Source organism: Euleptes europaea, chromosome 1 (genome assembly GCF_029931775.1).
Source record: "Euleptes europaea isolate rEulEur1 chromosome 1, rEulEur1.hap1, whole genome shotgun sequence".
NCBI lineage: Eukaryota > Metazoa > Chordata > Lepidosauria > Squamata > Sphaerodactylidae > Euleptes > Euleptes europaea.
In genome coordinates this window covers 63,424,893-63,442,906 of record NC_079312.1, presented here as the reverse complement: position 1 = coordinate 63,442,906, position 18,014 = coordinate 63,424,893, and the positions used below count along the sequence as shown (strand labels likewise).

At 41.3% G+C, this 18,014-nt stretch overlaps 1 protein-coding gene across 2 annotated transcripts in view; it reads right to left on the bottom strand.

Moving 5' to 3' along the window:
- Positions 1-18,014, bottom strand: part of FGD3 (FYVE, RhoGEF and PH domain containing 3) — a 122,688-nt gene that overhangs the window by 27,319 nt on the left and 77,355 nt on the right. For both annotated transcript variants that reach the window (XM_056853428.1, XM_056853435.1), the window contains exons 6-10: positions 16,776-16,912; positions 8,640-8,796; positions 5,507-5,645; positions 4,358-4,416; positions 771-917 (exon numbers count right to left, since the gene is read on the bottom strand). In XM_056853428.1, the coding sequence (XP_056709406.1) occupies positions 771-917; positions 4,358-4,416; positions 5,507-5,645; positions 8,640-8,796; positions 16,776-16,912 (639 nt within the window). The remainder of the gene's footprint in view (positions 1-770; positions 918-4,357; positions 4,417-5,506; positions 5,646-8,639; positions 8,797-16,775; positions 16,913-18,014) is intronic.

Here is an 18,014-nt window from a genome sequence, read left to right as displayed (position 1 = left end):
GCTTTCAGGAAGAGACCGCTGTCACAGAAGGCGGAGCTTTTACCATCTGTAGCTCCTCCCCTTCAGATGTCAGGGAGACTTGTTCTATTTGATGGGTTTTGTCATATTGAAAGCTGCACTGTGTCCACACTGAGAAAGCAGGATAAAAGAACCCAAAATAAATACCTATTCTGGTCTTACTGTACCTTCAGAATTGTTGTAAGGCACTTAAAGAATCCTATGAGTTAGTAGGCTGGATATGAACACTTGAAATGCATACGTTTAAATTAAAAAATAGCTTTGGCAAACAACTGCAGATCTTCAGCCTAGACAGTTCATAACAACTCACAATAATTGAGATCACTAGTGGCAACTACCTGGTTAACATAGGGTTTGTTTATTACTTGGTAGCATAAACACCAATTTTGCTTTAAACCCTCCGCACTCACATACACACAATTTCAAAGATCAGCAAGGTGACAGGAAGAACACGAAAAAGCTGCTTCATCAGAAGAATGTAGGTGAACCTGTTTTTGTCAGAGGACTTTGCCCAAGAGAACTTTGAACTGTAACCAGCTAGAAAACAACGGGCACTTTCACACAGCCCAAATAATGCACTTTTAATCGACTTTCAATGCACTTTGAAGGTGGATTTTACTGTGTGAACTGGCAAAATCCACTTGCAAACGATCGTTAAGGTGCAGTGAAAGTGGATTGAAAGTGCATTATTTGGGCTGTGTAATCAAAGCCAATGTGTCTACACCTTACTTAAAATAAATCAAATGACTCACCAGAAATAGATATCTGTCTTGAGCTGTGCCATTCTTTGCTGATAATTTCTGAATGTGCCCTTCTTTAATCAATTCATTGGCTGGATTAACAATATCCTCTTCTCCTCCGAGTCGTTCGTATACTTCTAACAGCTTATGCATTTTTTCCTACAAACATTAAAAAAAAACTAATTCAGCTACCAGCTAGCCCCTGTCTATTATTAACAAATCCAGTTAATCCTTTTCTATTATAAGCTGCATATGAGGGGTGTGTGCATGAAAACAAACAGCATTTGTTACTGAAGAATGTATTCAAACAACATAAAATGCTTTCAGCAGTGTGCCTTCCAACAAAATAGGCAGTGACTTTATTCCTGGGAATCAAAGAAGAGAGAATGAACTTTTAGACCTCATGGCTACTGCAATAAAAGCTAAGTGCCTTACACTTCATGGAGATCTGATGTTCATACTTTGTTCTGAATAAGCAGAGGTTGCTCTATAAACAGCTGAGCTCTGTGAATTCATTCCAATGAACTCCATGAAACTTAACCTGGCAATTACATGAGAGGGCACAGAGTCGGTTCAAAGAAATGTATCTTCTCAAGCTGGTATGCCACCCACTGTCTCTTTCCAAGACCCAGCAATGCTAGCGGCACTGTAGGGGAAGAGCTTGGATTCAGGCAATGTGGGCCTGGGAGACACCGGCAGGTACTGGCTAGACCCATTGCCTCCTTATATGCCAACTGCCAGCTGGGATAGATCACGATGTGTAGCCATGTTGGTCTGTCTGTAGCAGTAGATACCTGATACCAGATATCAGAAGTGAGCTGTGACTCACAGAAGTTTATACCCTACCAGAAATTTTGTTAGTTTTAAAGGTGCTACTGGACTCTTGCTCTTTTCTATTGCCAGCTGGGAACAAGCCTAAGGCCCATCAGCAGTGCCTCTGCTTTATGGTTTGCTTTAGATTCAGTTGGTGATGGTGCAGGTCCAGGAGACAAGTATTGTATTGAAGTTTATGTACAAATTATGAAGCTTAATGTCACAACAGTGCATAAGAATTAATAAGGGTGTGTATGAGAATCAGTACATGAAACACCCATGGCAAAATTTTGTCACTTGGCAATTAAGAAAAGAAATGACTTAGTAAGAAAGAGGGACGGCTAATAATTTTTTACACAAAGTAAAATCATGCACTGAAGTGAAGGTTTACATAATTTATTTATTTTGCAGCCTCAGGTTTGTTGTATAGGTTTTTATCTTTAACTAGGTACATGTTTGGTTATGGATGTACATAATCTTTACTTTTATGGTGATTTATGTAACTTTTTTAGCGTGGATTGTTGACTGTATTTTATATAGGAGTCGGTTTAAGATTGTGTTTTATACATGTGCTGGTCTATGACCGTAACAACAATAAACTAAACTCAACACCCATGTTCAGTTCTCTACTGCCCCTTTGCTTCTGAATCATTCAGCTTCTTGCTATCCTCCCTTAATCCATGGGAATGACAATATGTGGTTACAACATGTCATTTTATTTATAACTAATTTTAGCTAAAGTATCAGGACTATTGTGCAAATCTTAGATATTCTACTAAAGCAAACTGAAATGGCCATGCAATCATTTACTAGTTTCACATAGACTTGAATTTAGTTTATAATTCATTCTAACCTAAGGTATTTTCTCAGTACTTTTTAGTTTCTCTTTGTCAACTGGTTTTACTTGCAGAAGTACACTGACTAGAATTTTTGCAAATATGCTGCAATTGCTTCCCCCAAATACTGTGTCATCTGTAAAGGTAGCCTTTCTCTAAGGCATTAATAAAAGACCGAAAAACCAAACTTATAAAATGTCCCTGTAAAACACTATTGATTTCTTTTACCAACTTGATTTTGTGCACTGATAATGAATGACTCTGGACGCTCAATGAATTGCATGTTAAACAGAGGCAGCCTCTCAAAAACATATTTATTAACACAAAACTTAATTCTGTTCAGTTTTACATACAAATAGATGTCTTCTGGAATAACATGTAAAAATATTTCACTATCAGTTGATGCATGGAGCTTCGAAACAGAAAAAAGAACTAGTCTCATGATGTCTCAATAGGTAAATTAAAATCAGCCCTGAAATGTAGTTATGAGCCAAGCTGACACAGGGAAAAATCAAAACTATTTCCCATAAAAAGCATCCAAGAAATGAGTGACTTAATTTAATATGCTGCCTATATAATTGTTTCCTTCCAAGCTAGAGAAATACCTTAAGAAGAGGCAAGGGGGACTGTTAATAAATCTATAAGTCAAATTCAAACAAATAAGTGAGATAAAATTAAACACATTAATATACTACGATAAAAACTGGTTTTCTTCATACTGCTATCTAAGGGGATAAAATGTCATTTACTATTTCAAATACCGGTACTTTCTTGATGAAAATCTCTACATAATACTTTGAAGGCATTGCATATATTTGAAGTGTCATTTTCTGTTGACTCAAGAGATATCAGATGCTGTCTGTTGGTAAAAAGACCACCTGATATGTCCTAACAGATACATGTAATTTTCTGAATTAGTTGTTTAGATCTAACTCAGAAAACCAAATATCACGGATTATAGTAGTTCTTCCTCAAAAAGATGGTTTTTCTGAGGTTCTCTTTGCTGACCCATATTAAAGAGGATTCACAAACTGAGTTCACATGTTTTGGAAGCAGGTTTTATATTTTAATGGAATTTACTCCCCTGGAGAGCCTAATAATCAAAACATATTGAAATTACCTGAAATGTTCTTTATTGCTGTATTTCATCTTTTGGTGCCAGCTTCTCTATTCATATCTCCAAGTTATTAACAAAACACCCTTGTAGATGCCTCCTTGATAATACATATATTCAGCTCACATTTTGGGGCACTAATACCTTTACTATAAGACCGATTTAGTCATATCACCTAACTTTAAGTACCTGCATATGAAAAGGAGTGGAGTCACATCTCATAAATATGCCCAGCTACCGTAGTGCATATAAGTTACTATGTGAGCCTGCATTCAGATGTATAAATATATTATAGATGTGATACACACAGTCCTTCCCAAATGCTGCTCTAATCACTCCCTCCATGGAGGTAGGTGGTTGGCTGACGGCTTGCAGAGGGGTGCTGATGGGCGCCACAGTGCCAGGGCGTGCAGGCGCATGACATGAAAATCTGGCAGACAACTGTTTACTTAATGCACCAGCACACTCTCTGACCTACTTCACTGGACTAAATGTCTGAACTGACCCAACTTGCAAGAACAATAGCAGTCAATTATAAGTTTGCTAAAATTCTTACAGGCATTTTTAGAATACATAGAAAATACTAATCAAAGCAAAAGATGAACTTCAACACAACACAGATAATTTGATAATTAATGGTAAGAAGAATAACCTTCTGATATTGGTAAAGCTGAAGTGTGTGTGGGTAAATACTTCAGCTTTATCTATATCTGAAACTTCAGTTCAGCAAGAAAACTATCATTAAGGCACTATATGGTAATGAGAGAATCATTGCTCCAAATAAGGATCTCAGTTAATGGCTCAGATTATGACTCTGTTGCACGTTTTCTACTCACCATCTTTCGGATGGCTGCATTTGAATGGTTTGCTGCTGTTGAAATGAGTTCCAGGGATTCTGCAATAAGGAGACGGCAACAGTTACATACTCTTAAGATTGTTATCATTTAATAGTGTAGTTTTATGTCCTTGATGCATATAATTTGAGAGCAAAAATGCTGCTACACACAAATGCCACATTTGTAAGCAGAGCACCACTGAACAACATTCCTGTGTTTGTCAGGATCAAGCATGCATATACGAGTGTTCCATTTAATATTGCCCAGATAACAAGATTCTGATAAGTGGGGTATACGGGGCAAAAAAGTCAAGGAACAGGTTGATTCAGCTATCAAGATGGTGCTGAGTCACATACCTTAATATTTTGTACATATCTGATTTTTGTGGGTTTTTAATTTATTTATTATTATGCTGTTTAACTGCTGTAAGTTGCCACACGACCCTTTGAGTGAATGGCAACAACAACAAAAATAAATAAATAAATAAACTGAGTCACCAGGGGTGAGCTAAGCCCCATAAAATGTGGGAAGCACGATGCCTTCCATTACCTCAGCCTTCCTAAGTAGCATCACCTCTATCTCTCCAGGATTCAGTTTTAATTTATTCACCCTTTGCCATTTAACCACAGCAACCAGGTAACAGCTCAGGATAACTATATGAGTGTCAGGAGGTCCAGACAAATAAATATAGAGCTGGGTGTCATCAAATATACTGATGACATCTAACTCCAGAACTATGACTGATCTCTTCTAAGGGCTTTAAACAAATATTGAACAGCATGGGAAATAAAACTGAATGTTGTGGAACTCCACAGGGCAAATCCCATACATCATGCCAGTTTAGCTAATTGGTGGCAGGGTCTTTACTCCATGAGCATAAAACACTGCAGATGTTTGACCATGACACGAACATGTACTAGAAATGCATTGGCAGCTGCAAATGAAAAGCAATCGCAAAGCTCTATCCATAGGCTTACAATCTGAACTGAATGATACTGAGACATTAGACAGGTTTATATTAAATTGCAACGAAGGGAAAAAAGCATTTTTTTAAAAGCTTTAAAAATTGTGATCCATTTCATGGGCAGTCTCTATTCATTTCTGAATGTCATTAAAATAAGTTACCATGAGAATGAAACTTTTACTTACTTTCAGCATCCTTCCTATCTGGTGACTCTTCAGGAAGTTTTTTAAGGTAGTCTTTCAGGAGAAGTTCATAGCGAGGAATTCTTTGTACGGGTTCTAGCATATGATGCTGTAATGTCAGATTCCCGCATATTTCTTGTTTCTGTATATCATTGTGAAGATGAGTGAAACAAAGTAAATGTTAAACCATTTAATAAAGTAAACACCTGCTTTTAAATCTGCGAAACATATGAGATTTTTGATAAATTATCTAAGGAGATCAACATGCTTCAGTATTGAATTTTTAAATCAAAAATGGTTGATGAGACCATTGCATGGTAAAAAGTTCAACTAATAAGGAACAGACTCAAGCAGAATATTCTATAGAATATTTAGAATGGCATGTACCCTACCACTGAGGAACAGCCACTTAAATTGGAGGAAATCTCATTACTCTTAAGGTGTGAAAGCATTCCCCTTCCTGTTGGAAGAAGAGTCACTTAAGTTGGAAAAGTCTTCCTTAGACTCTCCCCTTCCTCCACTAGAAAAAAAACACTTAAGTTGGAGGAAGGCTGCGGGTAGACTTCAAACTTTGCTCAGTGGATAAATGTCATTATGTCACAATGAAACTAGGTCCAAAATTATGATTACTGATACTGAAATTCAATCCTGGCTCTATATGCTTTGAGAGCCTCCAACTCCAACCTCTTCTATCTCTCTTTTTACAGGAAATGAACTTCAATTAAAGTATGAATAACTTTCCAAGCAAACATTACAAATTAATTACAAATTAATTAAAATAAGCAGACATCAATCAGTGCAATCGGTATGTTTAAACAGAAACCATGGTACAGAAATCCTGCCTCATTATCAAGAACCAAATACTCTTGAAAAATTCAACAAGAAATAACTATATTATAAATTCATAAGAACATTCAGTTGACAATAAATAATGCACACTTCAATGTTTTATATTAAATCACATTCAAGCTTTAATTGTCTCATGTAAACAGTCTAATATAATCTTATACAATCACTGCTACCTAGTATTCAATCCTGCAACAAAGTGCACCTGACAGCTCAAGAGCCAAATATTGACATACTGTTATCAGGTAAAGTAGCAAAACTTCTTTACATTTTTCTAAAAAGTGTATGTCTATGCATTATGTTTTCATGTGATAACCTGTTCTGACTGGTAGCTTAAGCTTTCTTTGATGTCATCAAGCTGGCCGAAGCCAATTTTTCCTTTCTCATGAAACAAGTGACTCATTTCAAATTTTAAAACATTGTTGGAAAGTTCATAAATTCCCCTACAATAACTAATACTAATACTGCTTCTATCCATTACTGTTTTTGTGTTAACAAGGCATAAATCAAAGAAAAAGTCAACTTTTACCACATTTTATAAGGTTTACGGCATATGGCGCTTTATCTAATCCAGATAGTCACCTAAAGTATATTAGACAGTTGTAGCTTATTATTTTTGCCTTTCTAGTGAGCCATAACATGAAGAAATCCATTTTGATATGCCACAGGTAGGCACATGAGAACGGATCCACTTTTTATGTGATTTTTATCCAATGTAACTGGATAACAGGTAACTTCGTGCTACACGGATGACTCAGTCCATCTAGATGGCAACTTAAAAAGCTTCAGCTACACAGATCTACCAGAAGAACTGCCTAATGCACTGCCTGTTCTATTTGTGAACCACTTTGACCCAGTTTCCATGACAGATATTGACAAACTCCTGGAATCAGTGAAAGCCGCTACTTGTGCCCTAGATCACTGCCCATCCTGGCTTCTAAAATCATGTAAAGACCACATCAACGAATCCTTAGAATCTATTATAAACTAATCACTCACTCATGGCACCTTCCCTCAGCCACTCAAAGAGGTGGTTATCCATTTGCTACTGTAAAAATTGTCCCTACAGAAAAATGATGTAGCCAATTATCTCTCTGTCTCTAATCCGCCCTACCTAGGAAAGTGATTGAGAGAGCAGAAGCAGACCAACTCTAGGTCTTCTTGGATAACTCTTCAACTCCTTTCTGTCTGGTTTCAGACTGGGCTGTGGGATGGAGATGGTGCTGCTGGCTTTAATTGATGACCATCTAAATGTAGACGGTCAGGCCTACCCGTTACTCCTACTGGATTTATCTACTAGTTTTGACACAATGTACCATGCCATTTTGTTGAGGAGCCTGGAGAAAGAAGTAGGCATCAGGGGTTGAGTGTTGGACTGATTCAAATCATTCCTCACAGACCAGACCCAAAGAATTGCCACTGGATATCAGTTATCATCAGTGCGGGACCTATCCTGTGGAGTCACACTGGAGCCAATCCTATCTTTTATGCTCTTCATAAAAGATAGGCAACATCATTCATAATTTTGGAGTTGGCTACCCTCAATATCCAGATGATACACAGCTATATATATCCTTATCCTAATCTCCTGGTGATGCAGTAGACGTCTTAAAACTCTGTCTGCCTGGTTTAATGGTTACGAGTGAACAAATTGAAACTAAATTCTAGCAAGACAGAAGTAAGGCTGGTTGGGAAGGCGGAGGTTGTGAAAGACATTATGCTTCTCACTTTCAGTAGAGTTCAGCTGACCCTTGCCAACTCAGGTTTTACTGGTCCCTACATTGTTGCTGGAGAAGAGAGTTAATGTAGTTGCAAAAAAAGAGGCTTTCTTTCAACTCAGCCTAACTCAAAAATGGCCCCTTACTTGACATGGCTGATATGGCCACCAGGATCCATGCCATGGTGACATCAAGACTAGACTACTATAGTGCATAGTACATTTAATTATGATTCGTATCTCTGCAGTGGTAAAAATTCCAGTGTGCCTGGCGGGGGGGGGGTGGATGAGAAGTACATTCAGTTTCTGAATAGACATGATTCATCAACATTAAAAAGATCACTTTTAGTTCTGGCAAAAGCTGTAAACAATAATAATTTAAAAAGGATCTCATCAAGGTTAAACTATTAAAACAGCAAAGTATTTTAAAGCATTTGTTACCATCCATTCTATGCTTCAAGGTGATATTTTTAACTAGTATTAACAAGATGGGATCATTTTTCGGGTTTCATTGTCTCCTCAAGTGTAATGTCAATTGGCTATGAACTGCAAGTATTTCATAATCTTTTGTACCTGAATATTCTGAACAACTTCTTTAAACGGAGAAGATCTCTGCATCCATGTATTTACCATGTCCATTGCTCTGTCAAAATTCTTTACATATTCTCCATACATCTTCAGAAATGGAGCAAGTTTTTGAAGGATATCCCCTAGTCGTGGGTTTGTATTCCTGAAGAACAAAAAGTAAATACATTTTAAAAGGCAAAGATATGGTAAAAGCTATTAATTAGAAACTAAAGAACACGCCTGGATTTTCATGCCATAATACTGAAATAATTGCCTTTTAAGCATACAGAAACAATTATACTTGCATCAAATTAAGGAAGAATTTGAAAGCAATCTGTGATTTATATGCATATTTCAAATACTGATATGCTTAGAACAGCTGTAACATAATTTCCAGAGGGGAAAGCAGCACGATGTAGCCTGATATCATATATCAGAAGCGAAGCAGGGTTGGTACTTGGAAGAGAGACCACCAAGGAAGACTCTGCAGAGAAAGGCAATGGCCAACCACCTCTGCTTAATCACTTCCTTTGAAAGACCCTTGCTGGGGTTGCCATCAGTTGGCTGTGAATTGACGGCACTTTACACACACAACTTAATTTTTATCACAATCCTAATCATGTCTACTCAGAAGTAAGTCACATTGTGTTCAGTGGGGCTTACTTCTAGGGCTGAAAACGGAGCCTTGTTTACTCACCGTGATGGCTCCTTTTGTTCTGGGACGAAGGGCATCTTGTCATTCGCGGGTATTACCATCACGTGCCCAGGGAGGCAGGACTAAAAATTTTCAACTTCCTGTCCCCTTGGGCGGGAAACCCAGTTTTCATACTCGCCGAGCTAAAGGAGACAGGTAAGTGCAAAAGACAACCATGCACCAAAAACAAGGTGCTTACAGGAGAAACATCAACTCTCATTATATGAACACACACACAAAAAAAAAACCAGGAAAAAACAACATATTCTTTTGAAACAGGTAAGATGGCAGACATAAGTAGGATCCTGTAACACGCTTCTTAAATTTAGATTCCACTTACTGACACCCCTCTAACTGACACGCTAAGTCTTGGATGATTACTTCTTGGGCGGGCAAGATGCCCTTCGTCCCAGAACAGAAGGAGCCGTCACGGTGAGTAAACAAGGCTCCATTCTCATTCTGGGAGAAGGGCATCTTGTCATTTGCGGGATATCCAAGAGCTATTCATCTGGGTGGGTTCTAAGATCTATCCAAGACGTGCTGCAAGACCCTTCTACCGAAGGCTGCGTCAGCAGAGGCCATGGAATCGATTTTATAGTGTTTTATGAAGGTATTGGCAGTAGACCAGGTAGCTGCTCTACAAATTTCATCCAGCGAGGCTTGCCTATTAAAGGCCGATGATGTAGCCGCACTGCGCACCGAGTGTGCAGTGATGCCCAAAGGAGGTGAAATTTTGCTAGCCCTGTATGCTTCAGTAATGCATTGTCTTACTGCATAACTGATAGCAGAATTAGACATTTTTTGTCCCTTGGATGGGCTAGTCAGGGAAATGAATAGTGCATCTGAATGCCTAATAGACTCCGTGAGACTGAGGTAAACCTTTAGAAGTCATCTGAGGTCTAGATGGTGCCACTCCTTCTCTTTCGGGTGCACCGGATTGGGACAAAAGGAGGGAAGGTGAATCTCCTGAGATCGATGAAACACGGAATTCACCTTTGGAATGAAGGTGGGGTCCAGTCTGAGGACCACTTTGTCCCTGTGAAAGGTACAGAAGCCATCACGCACTGACAGTGCCCTCAACTTGGATACTCGCCGAGCCGAGGTTATCGCTGTGAGGAAGATGGTCTTCATCCTCAAAGACTGCAAAGGGATGTCCCTGATAGGCTCGAAGGGAGCTCGTGTCAAGGTGGTGAGAACAATGTTAAGCCGCCACGTGGGAAAGCGGTAAACTACTGGAGGTTTGGTTTGTGTCATCCCTTTCAGGAAGGTCATTATGTGGAGATGCCTAGAAAGCGGTATGTCTTCAGTGGATGATAGAACGGTGGACATGGCCGCCATCTGCCTGTGTAGAGTGGAGGCTTTGAGACCCTGATCTACTCCATCTTGGAGGAACTCCAGGACCTTGGGGATGCCTGGAGAGAGTGGATCGATATGCTTACGTTTACATCATAGGACAAAAGCTCGCCAGGAGGTGTTATAGATCCTCCTTGTAGAAGGCTTCCTAGCTTCTATCATGGTATCCACCACCACTGAGCTGTAACCCTTCCTTAAGAGAGCAGACCGCCCAATTTCCAGGCAGTTAAGCGAAGCCATTGAGGGTCCGGGTGAAACAAGGGCTCCTGGTGGAGTAGGTCTGGTACGGCTGGGAGTTCCCAAGGTGGTTGAACTGACAGCCTCTTTAGGCAGGGGAACCAAGGTCTCCTTGGCCACAATGGAGCAATGAGGATGACTTGTGCTCCCTCCTTCCTGATCTTTCTTATCACCCTTGGCAAAATCAGAATGGGAGGAAAGGCAAAAAGCACTTCCTTTGGCCATGGGGACAGGAGGGCATCCATGTCCTCCGCCTCCGGGTGGAAGTATCGCGTTAGGAATTGTGGAAGTAGGTGATTGCCCGCTGAGGCAAACAGATCCACCTTGGGCTGGCCAAACCTTTCCACTATCAGGTCGAAAACCGACCTGTTGAGAGACCATTCCCCTTCGTCTATGATCTGCCGACTCAACCAGTCGGCCTGTAGGTTGAGAATGCCCCTGAAATGTTCTGCTGCCAGAGATAGTAAGTTCACCTCTGCCCATGACATTATGATCTCCACCTCCTGCTGGAGTTTGGAAGACCTCGACCCCCCCTGCTTGTTGATATAAGTTTTGGCGGAGACGTTGTCTGTGCGAACCAGAATGTGTCTGTGTCTCAGTATGGTCTGGAACTGTTGTAGAGTCAGTCGAATGGCCCTTAACTCCAAAACGTTATGTGTAACCTTCTTTCTCTTGCTGACCATTGGCCCTGAGCTATGTGGGTTTGACATGTGGCCCCCCAACCTGCTAGACTTGCGTCCGTGTAGACCTGGATCTAATCCTCTATGACAAGGTGTAAACCTTTGTTGAGGTTGCTGAGTTTGCACCACCAAAGAAGTGAGTGACGGAATTCTAGCGAGAGCGGGATGGATTTGTCCCTGCTTTGTGTGATGAGGTTTTGATAAGGCTTAAGGAGCCTCTGGAGAGACCTCGAGTGCTATCTGGCCCATGGAACTGAGCTGAGGCAAGCCACCATCTTTCCCAGCAATTTGGCTAAGTACATGATCCTGCCGTGGCTGGATCTGATTGTGGACTGCACCATGCTTTGGATTTTGGTAATCTTGTCCTGAGGTAGAAAGACTAGATTCTTGTGAGTGTCCAGAATCACCCCCAGATGTTGTAACCTCTGGGTTGGGACCAGGTGACTCTTCTGAAGATTCACTAAAAAAATGTGGTTGGAAAGCGTTTGAACTACCTTGTCCGTGTGTGACAAGTCCTCCTCCCTGGACTTGGAGCATATCAGAATGTCGTCCAGGTAGGGGAATATGGTAATCCCCTCCTGCCGAAGCAACGCCACCAGCATCACCAGGATCTTGGTGAAGACGCGAGGGGCAGAAGCCAGGCCGAAGGGGAGAGCCCTGAATTTATAGTGTTTTCCTGCGTAGCAAAACCTGAGATATTTGCGGTGTGCCTGATGGATCGGGACGTGAAGGTATGCCTCCTTCAAGTCCAAGGACATAAGGAACTGATCTACCTGCAGGGCTTCTATGATCGACCGGAGTGTTTCCATCCGGAACTTCCTGTATTTGACCATTTTGTTGAGGTGCTTCAGATCTACGATAGCCCTCCAGTCCCCATTTTTCTTGGGGACTGCAAAGAAAATTTAATAAACCCCGCTGCCCATCTCGGGTAGAGATACAGGCTCTATGGCCTGTATCTGGAGTAGGTGGAATATGGCATCCAGGGTTCTCTGGTGTTTTTCCCTGCGTAATGACCTTGGGGAATTTACAAATTTGTCTCTGGGGAAGCAGGTGAATTCTATGCGGTAGCCTGAAGATATCCCTTGAGACACCCAGGCGTCTGTGTAGGAACTTCCCCACTGTGTATGGAACTGTAGGAGCCTGCCCCCCACTTCCTGTGACTTGGCGTCACTGCTTTGGGGTTTTGGAGAATTTGTCTCCCCTGTTACCTGCGAACTGCTGTTGTTGTTCCTGGGGGGGACAAAAAAACTGGTTGCCTCCCCTGCGAAAGGAACCCCTCGGATTGTTCCAGGTACCCCTTCGCTGATCTGGTCTGAAAGGTGCCAAGGTATGAGCAGATCTAAAATTGGGGAAGGACAAGAAAGGTCTCCCTTCCTTTTTATAGGATTTTGGAAGGACCTTTTTCTTATTCTTGTTTTCTACAAGGATCTTTTCTAACCTTTCCCCAAAAAGCTTACCTCCTGTGAAAGGATAAGACATGGTAAGTGTCTTTGTTTTAAACTCATTCTGCCAGGAGCGGATCCAGAGCGCCCTTCTGATGGCTACATTGGAGGAGGTGGCGCGAGCAGCGAAGGACATGGCATCAAGAGAGGCGTCTGCCATGAACGCAGATGCCTTAAGTAGCCTGTTGAGCCCCTCTGCAACCTTGCGGTTCTCCCCAGCATAAATTTGAATAATTTTTCTGAGCCACACAATGGAGGCTCTAGCCATGATGGACGTTGCCACAGAGGCCTGGATGGCCAAAGTGGAGGCTTCATGAACCTTCTTAGATAGAATCTCCGCTTTCCTGTCAAGAGGGTCTCTAATGGTCCCCATCCCATCCTCAGAGGGGAGATCTGGGAAATGCACTGCTGCCACTGGTGCATCAATCAGAGGAAGCTGAAATAGAGACATGGCCTGGGGAACCATGGTATAAAGCTTTTTCGTGCTGGAGGGAAACTGCCTATTGGCCAAGAGTTTGTCAAACTCTGCTTGTACCTGGTTCTCAAAAAATCCTGGGAACGCGATTTCCCAGACCTTAGGCTTTGTACTGAGAAAAAATTCTTTTGCCCCCTTCTTTCTAGATTTTGGAATGGGTTCAGTCACAGAATCCGCATCCTCATTAAGGTCAAGAGCTACCAAGGCCTTGCTTAATAGACCCTGGAAGTCCTCAGTAGAAAACAAGCGGGGATGCTGTTCCTCGAGAAGGATTGGACTCTCTTCGTCAGAATTAAATTCGCCCTCTTCTCTGCTTTCTGAGTCAGAGACTACAGACTCATCCTCCATGATCTGGAGGTTTTGTGAGGACAGATGGGCTTTTAAGGCTGCCTTTGTGCGCCAATGGGTGGTAGGTTGGTCCTCCTGTCCCTGTTGGGAACGTCAGGGGGAACAGTGGATGTACCCTGGCTTGCCCCCTGTACTAGGGGCACAATGGAGACTCTAAAGGCCGTTAACATTTGGGCTTGCTTATCTAGAACACCATTAAATAGATCAAACATTTCCCGCCGAGATAGAGGAGACTCTACCTCAGTGCGCATTACATTACCCCCATGAAGAGTCTCGGGAATAAGAGAGGAGCCTTCTTCCTGAGGCGCTGCAATGGCCGTGGCTGCTGCGGTCGCCGTTTCGTGCCACTCGGTCCTTTTCACGCCATTTTGAGGCGGCTCATGAGAGCGCACCTTTTTCGGCGCGGTTGGCCCCTCTGAGCCTGTTGCTGCGGCGCCGCAACTGCGGTCGTTGGCGTTTCCCTTAGATCGTTGCCCTGTCGAGGCGACGAGGGCCGAATCATGATCCTCCTCAGAGAGGAGGTCCGAATCCGAGTCTCTCCTGCCATCCGCCATCTTGCCCAGCGGGGCGAAGTGGGGGCAGAGAGGCAAAGTGAAAGAGAAAGGACTAGTGAGGGGAAGAACGCTTGCGGCCGGAGCCTGCAAACGGCAAATAAAAAATAGGAGTGAGGGAGGCACATTACAGACAAGACACAGACGTAAAAGTCAACAAAAACACAAAGAATTAGAACAGTCAGACGGAGTTCAACAACGAAACTGCCACCCTAACCAAGGCAGGACGGAAACTGGGTTTCCCGCCCAGGGGACAGGAAGTTGAAAATTTTTAGTCCTGCCTCCCTGGGCACGTGATGGTAATACCCGCGAATGACAAGATGCCCTTCTCCCAGAACGAGAATGGTAAGTTTTACATGGAAAAATCCATGGAAAATAAGTAAATATTGTCTGTCTATAGTTGTTAAAGCTGTTGAGCTGCAGATAATCATGTTAGATGGGCTAAATACAAGGTACGAAGCACAGACAAATCACAGTGCTTGTATATGGTCCAGCTTGCACACAGTGTACCATATTAGCTCGAAAAGAAGGTAACCCTGAATGTAAGATGACCCCTGTAAAAAAAATTATACACTATTTTTTACTGACCATAATTGTAACTTGCAAGTGAATGTAAGATAACCCCCCTCCCCCTTTTTTTAATGACATACCTAGGAAACAACCTAGTCTTGCATTGGAGTAAATATGGTATTTGCCTTCTTTTGCTAACATTATTTAAATCTTTAAATTATTTATTTAAATTTGAATCAGAACATTTCCCAAGAAAACCCACATCAGTGTTTCAGATAATTGGACACAGGATTTCCACCTTGATGTGATCTGCAATCAACTACTGCTTTGTTCACGCCTTATGCAAAAGTTCAGTAGTAGTAAACATTATTATGGGAGGAGCACAGGTGGACATGGACACCTTTCCATTGTCTGTTTATTCTCATTTGTCTCCTTCCTTAAATAGGCCCTCTTATCCTGTGAAAGCTATGTTTTCTTAAGAGCCTTTGGAGAGGAGCTTCGACCAAAGCTTTTCACAAGCCAATGTTTATTTCATCACCTCTCACTTCATTAGTATTTTTCTTTGCACAAATCATGCTGATTTTTCTCAGCAACAGAACAGCATGTGATTTCAAATTATTCATATCTAAACAGATACACACACATGCTTTAGTTCTTGTCAGAATTACTCTTTCACGTGTTTTTTTCTGCGTCCAAGCCCAATTCTATGCCATAGCCATGGACCATTTCCACATATGTTATCTGCCTCAGGTTCAATGCTGTTGGGAAGCAGGTTGTTTTCCTGCTTCCCTATCTTATTACAGTGCATTTAAGCACCTCCCAGGGTTTCTTCAGCTTTTATCTGATCTTTCTAAAATCTGCTTTGCTGCAAAATGTTGGGGGAAATCTCAGTAAAGCCTGGGTGGCTGCTATATGGGTGGGAAAGTTAGGATTTTCTTACCCACACAGCAGCCATCTTTCATGCAGCAGTCATTTCCTCTCCCTGCCAGCAAGGGGGGCTAGGTTTTTTTAAATGGAAATTGAGTATTGTTATACTGATATAATATTATAGCAATATGTATAACAGTTCTTTGAATTCCCAGCTTTCATTTAAAAAAAAAAAGCCTCTAGCCCCTCTCGTTGCAAAGATATAAGGGGAAAGGCAAATCACCACCAAGGAGGGACCTGGAGACTTGCTTTAAAAAAAAAAGCTGAGAACCTATTGCACATATTGGTATAACATTACATAGATATAACAATATTCAATTGCTGGTTTTAAAAAATTGGGGGGGAAAACAGTGGACAGAGGAAGGGGAAATGGCCACTGGCGGCAAATTAAAGCAGGGAAACTTCAAGGAAGCCTCCCCTTGGAATTCATGTTGCTGCTGTTCTGTACTGGCAGCCACACCAGCAGTAGGGAATACATACAAGCCTGTCCCCATGTAGAAATCACCATGGTTTAAATCCAAAGTTGTGCATGCAATAATAGAGGCTTCACCACTAATTTCAATGTCAGGGGAATGTCCCCATTTGCAAGCATAAGTGCCCAGCACTGAAGACAAGAGAGAACACGCTTCTGCCATAATAGTAAATGTTCCCACCCTCTGTTCACAGACAGAGCAGAACAAGGGAAGTAATTGTCCTGCTGGGGGAGGAGTTTTCACTGTCCTGCTGGGGGAGGGGCTTTTCAGCTCCTCCATGTGCCATTGGTTCAACCCCATGAGAAACTGGCAAAAATCAAATGTGCCAGCATTAATACCTCTGCCAGAAAGCTACAGATGCATCCTACTGTGCAATTAAGCGCACACCTGTCATACTACAGAATTGGACATTACAATTGCTAGAGCATGCTTAAAAGAGACGGTTTACCTACCATTCATCTGTAATCCTTGTTTTGAGCTCAGGCAGGAGAAACTGTTCATGGAAACGATAGATGGAAGAAATATTCGAAAAGATGCCTGTTACCACTTCAGGTGGAATCCCTGCTTCATACAATTTAGTGCAAAAAACCTGCACACACACAAAAAAAACCCTCAAGGTAAAAAACAAAACAAAAGTCTTTTATACAAACCTAGCTGGATGATATTTCAGGATCTTTATTGTGTGAATATTTTCCCAAGATGCACTCAAGAGAATGTTCAATTTGTTCAAAGGATGCCTCAGTCAAATGAAGTAATATGATACTTTGCAATTAATGTTCCACCTAATTATAAAAAAGTACTCACTGTTTAATAGGGAAACTGCATCTCAAAAAATAAATAAAAATGAAAGGTGATGGTCTCTAGATATGTGTGAGCACCTTTCCTAAATAATGTTCTGCTAGATAAAAAATTGATTTCTGCCAAGAAACAAATTCTATACCATGTGGATCAATTTCTTCCTACTTCCACATTAGGCACTGCACAATATACTTTAAGGGACGGGACATCTGAATTAGCTACTAGACAAATTTGACCTCATAAATGTTCTGAGGAAGGAAGGAGGAAGTCAATTGTCCCAAAATAACTTCCATTCATTCTACTCAGCCAATTCAAAATGAAGACATCTAATGCAGAAACTGTGAAGATTCCAAATTAACGAAGACATCCTGGAATATTTCATGATTTTTTTTTCTTGCAGGCTATGTTGGAACTAATAATTATACAACAATATATTTATACAGCTTTTAAAGATAGTTACATACATTCGCTTAATAATCTTAACAATGCCTCAGTAAGGGAGATTTGTTTTACCCCCATTTTAGAAATGGAAGGGTTGAGGATGAGAGGGAAAGAAATGTGCTATCAAAACCTGAGAAAGGGATACTCTTGGCAAATTTAACATTCTACAGTTGATTATATAAATAATTTAGAAATTATCTGTAGTTGCAGCTTTGCCCCCAGCATTTCCCCCACCCAACACAGTTGAAAAGAATGAAAGTTAATGGGGCATGAGCTGAAGGAATAGGCAAAGGCACATCAGTTGTCATGAAGCTGGAGAAATATCTTTTGAGCGATTTTAAACAACTCTGAGGAGGGGGGGTATTTTGCAGAGGATTATCAAGTTTTTGAGCATATCTGTGCTCCTAGTGGCAGAAGCACTTCGACTAAGAAAGTTTTAATCATAAAGGAAA